Raw genomic sequence first — 5,326 nt, forward strand, 5'->3', positions numbered from 1 at the left:
CTTCTTCTCCCCCTTGGGGTTCGTCACTCCCGCTTCGATGGATTTTGGCTTTTGGAGAATTTTCAAAGGTTCCTCTTTCACCTCCTTTGCTACGATCGAAGAGCTTTGAACTGCTCCAGAAGGCTCTAGTTTCTTGTGTCTTGGGGGCTGAAGTAGAGGCAACAAGTCCTTCTTTGGCCTCCTCTGTCCTTCTTGAGCTGGCAAAGCGAGTAGTAAGCGAGTAGTAAGCTGGGAGGGAGAAGAACCCTCCTTTAGCTTTCTGAGCAGTAGCCGAGTAAGATATCATGGCGCCTCCCCTCCCAGCTCTGAAATCTGGCGATGCGCGTCCATTATTTTCTTGTGGTGTTGGCTTTTCACTCAAGGTGGGAGAAAGTCAATCTTGTCTGAGGGTCCCTGAGCCCCTTTTAAGGCTCGACTGGCAGAGGTTGGCAACGAGTGTTCTTTATCTGGGGAGTTTTGGAAATGTGTCTTCAAAGGTCACATCAGAAGACCAATTTGACTAGGATCGATGATCCTATCGATTCAAGCCATAAGTACTGTCTGTTGACACCAAATCTTCATCATACTTATTTCCCAGACCTTGTCCTTTGTGAGCACTTAGTGGTGGTGGGCGAGGGAATCTAGTGTGCAATTTTCCATCTTCCTCTCCATCTCCTTCGTCAATTTCCATCATTTTTTTTTTGCTAAGGAAGAATTTTAACTTTTTTGACAAGATTTTTATCTTTGTACTCATTCAAGGTTGCTTAAACAAGCTGAAAACTTCATGGAAACGGTCACAGAGGCATGATGTGAAAGAATGCACTATATTTGGTATGGGATAGCTATGTGGAATAATGCATTACATGTCCTGTTCACTCTCTACATTATAGGTTAACTTATGCACTACATGGGCTAAAGATATGCTATTTGGATACATTCATTGCTTGCGTTGAGGGATTAATCACGTATGCAATTTATCTCTGAGTGAATGCATGACAATAGAATATTAGTGTATTTATGATCATGACTAACATATGATCATTTATTGTCAGTATTTGGATCTCTATTTTCATCTACTAGAAGAAGTTATCTACTGTTAAGGCTAGCATTCATGGTCTTATGCTAGTTTACAACCGTCTATACTAACAAAAAAGTGTCTTGTATTATCTTTCCTATCCATCTATTGTTGTTTTTGACTAATTCTATCTCATGGTATCTAATATTGGCCTCTGTTGTTATGGGTTTCTATACTGTCTCTTACTATCATTTATGAGTATGTCATATAACGCCATTTTTTCTTCTTTTTATCATATACTATTTGATACTAGCATTTACTATCATCTTTAATGTACCAATGGTTGTCGGTAACTGTCCTTTTACTGTTAGAATTTATTGTCATATGTTATCTTGTACTCATATGATGTGTTGTACTATCATATGCTATCTTTAAAATTTTGTACGGTGGAATATGTCTTTGAAGGATGAGATCAGGGAAGGTTGCATAAATGAATGGTCACAATGTCGCTAGCCTTTGGCTTTTTTATAAGACCATCTACATGGATTATAAAATGAAATAATTGTTTGTATTTCGATAAAATTTTCCTTAATTTTATATTTATTATCGTAATCTCTTACTTTCTTCATCCTTTGAAAGGTATGTACCAGCTCCATTATATTTTCAAAATATATAAGTAGCTAGAGAGCTAACATATATATGTATATGCCAAATGGAGATACACATGCACATCCAAACTTTTTATTTTTAATTTGAGAATTCTCACTTGCATTTAATACATCCAACTGACAATGTAAGGTATATCAAACCAATTAAAAATAAAAAATATGCATAGCACAAGGTGGATACAAAATGGGGTTTACCTCAATGGGCATGTTTTCTGAAACAATTATGCAATAGCTCCCATCTACATGGAGGGAAAACACAACATATGAGCAATGCCCATATCCAATGGAAGTTTAAAAAGAGCACGAAACGCTAGAGTTATATGAGTTGTTGGTCATTATTCAAGAGGGCAAATGCAAGAAAGGCAACAGCTTAGACACTCTTGGGAGAATTTCACCCTTTACAATCAAAAGGGCAAAAAATGACCATCTTTTCTAAACAGCTTTCTACTAAGCGCAGTTTCTAGAGTAGTGCAAAAGCAAGGGGCAATAAAGAGATTTGTAACGTGAGAGATCCACACTTTTAATTATCTTTTAACAATTTCCAAAACGTTGATTATAAATTATCTTATGGGGGAATTTTCCAAAACCATGATTCCAAAGGAAAAGAAGATTCGAACTGCTAAACTCATGTCACACTTGTTGGAGCCAAAGTGAAAGACCACTAAGCAAGTACACTCTCCTTCGATTTGAAAGATTGAACATATTATACACGCTTTGAATTGTTGCAAAGTTCCTTTACTCATTTTGCTTATATTTTAGAGGATGTACTCCTAAAGTAGTTACTCTTGTAATATTGGTTTCAACTTTCACAATACTTGAAACCGTGGATTTGAGTGCATTGATAATTGCTTTCATATATATCTCTTCCATTGTTGGGAGGTAACAATTCGATCTTTCCAAACTTTTCAAACTTTATTTTGTGTGTTATGTATATTTGTTAAAAAGCAAAAAACATTATAGAACATAATTTATGTATCATTAAAGAGCAAAAAACATTATAGACCACCCCTACTTCTAATCCCAAGCCTTGTGGCAGCAAGAGCCTCTAAAAATTGGCTCATGAGCTTTGCCCACTCGTTCAATTTTTGAGAGAGAGAAAGTATGATCCCTTTGCTAAGATAAGTAGTTCCAATACGGTAGTTTATAAACAATCCAAACTAGCAATTATTTCTTATTTCTTTAGTGGGGGACACGTTAAGTGAGAAAATACTTTACTTGAATGCAAATGCTAAAATTTAGCTTACAAATTTCTGTAACCTTGTTTTTGCTCTACATTGAAGTTCAAATGTTACATGGTGTTACAAATTTCTCGAAAGTAGATAAGTAGTTCCAATACGGTAGTTTATAAACAATCCAAAGTAGCAACTATTTCTTGTTTCTTTACTGGGGGACACATCACAAATTTCTGGAACCGTGTTTTTGCTCAACGTTGAATTTCAAATGTGACATGGTGTTACAAATTTCTTTATTTATTTTCAAAAAATGGTGTTACAAATTTCTCAAAACGTATCTAGCAATTCCCTCACGGTGGCTTGCAACTTGCAATTAAGAAGCTCGAATGCTAGTGCAATAACTAGTCTTCCTGAAACTGCGCTTTAGTGCGCACTCTTCTGCTGAGTTTTTTTCAACTGCACAACTACGATGGCTTTTTTGTTATTAAAGAGTAAAGGAGGGCCTCAGCATATCGACGGAGAGATTGCTTCACCTGCAAATATCTTAACAGTACGTCTCTTGACCGGCGCGCTATCGCTCGCCCCTCGAAGGAGAGCCGGCCTGTGCGACCGCGAACCAGGAACGCATCGGCCGATTATTCTGCGAGCAAATGTGTGAATTAAACTTTATCATGCCAGGGCGCTGGGACAGAACAGAGCGCACAGACATATAAGACAAGGCATTCGCTACCTTCTTCTTCAGATGCCAATTATGCAAACTTAGGCACATTCATTCACCGCCCACAACCTTTCATCAAGAAGCAGATTAGAAAAAATCGTTCAGGGAATGAAGCCAAATAAGATCTGTCCCACAGGCGTCAATGTCGCACGGCCCATTGCCGTTTTGGATTTGGCTCGTTTGAGATACGTCGATCGATTTCCTCCTGATCTGCTCCCGTGCTGCTTCCAGCAAGACCGGTGATTCTGTTGGCTGGCCAGGCGGTTCTTTGAACACAAGAGTATGGGGAGGACTTCCAGGTCTAGCGGGTGAACTGGGGCGAGCCGTTGCAGCGGCCGCAGCAGCAATCTGCTGTATCGCTTTAGGACACGTTGGGAAGGGAGAAGGAAGCGGTGGGATGCAATTAGGAAAATTAAACCTAGCGTTGGGACCCCTAAGGCACAGGGTAGCAGCGTCATAAGCTCTGGCGGCCATTTCAGCTGTTTCGAAGGATCCGAGCCAAATGCGCGACCTCTTGTTAGGCTCGCGAATTTCAGACACCCACTTACCCCAGCTACGTCTCCGAACACCACGATACGCGCGTTTCATGACTCTGGGAGAAGCCAGGCGTTGCCGCGAGAGAGACTCAGGAAGAGTGACATGAACCATAGCGCGGGACTGATGGAGTAAGGACGAGAAGAAGAAAAGTAAAGAGGCGGGATTGTGCAACCTGTGAGGCGCGTTTAATTGTCCGTCTCTTGGCAGCCTCAGACCCAGTCGAGCTCGCTTCGAGATTTGTTCTTGTCGAAGGCAATACGCTTATGAATGGCTACTCGATGAAGGGACGGAGAAATCAAAACTGTGCAGCTAAACGAAGGTAGCAAGCTATATAAACACCACTATATATACTTAATGCTCTGAGATATTTCTATAGCACGTGTCCACAGCTTCCAGGCACCACGTCGCAGCTCAACACTCGTCAATTTTTCCTTGCCCCAGCCACGTGCCAGGCATCCAGCAATGCTTCCGAGAAAGTGGTTTCAAAGATATGGACACCGTACGCTACGCTTTATCTGTTCAAGATAAGTTTTGAGAAACCTTCAACTTTCCAGCTCAGTGGTTTTATCCATACCTTTCCTCGTTTTAATTTTTGGCCTTGCCTTCTACGGAAGGCCTTAGTGACTTCAGCTTTGAAAATGAAAATTAATTTTCCCTTATTTTTTGGCCTGCAGTTGGGGGGTAGGCTATAGTGACGACGATTCATTTCAGAAGAGAAAAATACGTATTTTTGAAAAATGAAATCGATTTATTTGATTGGGTATGAGTCAAAACAAGCATGACATCACCAGCTTGCAAATCTTTAGATGCAAACAATCCTTGCCTGCACCCTTGTTGGCATGACAGGCTCTACTAGACCATCAAAGGTAGGAGCATCTATGCCATTGTAAAAGCCCAAAAGAAATTTGGCAAAGTCTGCATATTTCCTATGCTGGTTAGCTTCGCATTATTTTTGGCTTCCCATTAATGCAGCTTGGGTCTCTTTAGTGTTTTTGTTTTTAAGACTGTTGGGGTGGTTTGCTAATGTAGCTTAGAAGGCTGCGCAAGACTAAGCAAACAATGTAGGGTCTTACCCTTGCAAAACGGACGTTGCACTACTGGAGGTTTAGTTTCAGAGCTTCATCATAGTTGAGCAAAGCGTTTCAGTGAGCTGTTCTATGCAATAGCTTGATTGTGTCTTCCTAATTTCTAGGTGATGTCCGCCTCCTCGAGAAGCATATGGGGTCAACCACCTCCT

The 5,326-nt window shown here is 40.4% G+C and overlaps 1 protein-coding gene across 1 annotated transcript; it reads right to left on the reverse strand.

Moving 5' to 3' along the window:
• Positions 1-3,472: 3,472 nt before the first annotated feature.
• LOC147895792 (ethylene-responsive transcription factor ERF037-like) lies at positions 3,473-4,266 on the reverse strand. Its single transcript, XM_087382794.1, has one exon. The coding sequence runs from the start codon at positions 4,198-4,200 to the stop codon at positions 3,640-3,642; it is 561 nt and encodes a 186-aa protein (XP_087238920.1). The 5' UTR covers positions 4,201-4,266; the 3' UTR covers positions 3,473-3,639.
• Between the last annotated feature and the right edge of the window lie 1,060 nt (positions 4,267-5,326).

The sequence above is a fragment of the Dipteris shenzhenensis genome, chromosome 12 (genome assembly GCF_047967505.1).
Source record: "Dipteris shenzhenensis isolate YYH24624 ecotype China chromosome 12, Dip_SZ_1.0, whole genome shotgun sequence".
In the NCBI taxonomy this organism is placed as follows: Eukaryota; Viridiplantae; Streptophyta; class Polypodiopsida; order Gleicheniales; family Dipteridaceae; genus Dipteris; species Dipteris shenzhenensis.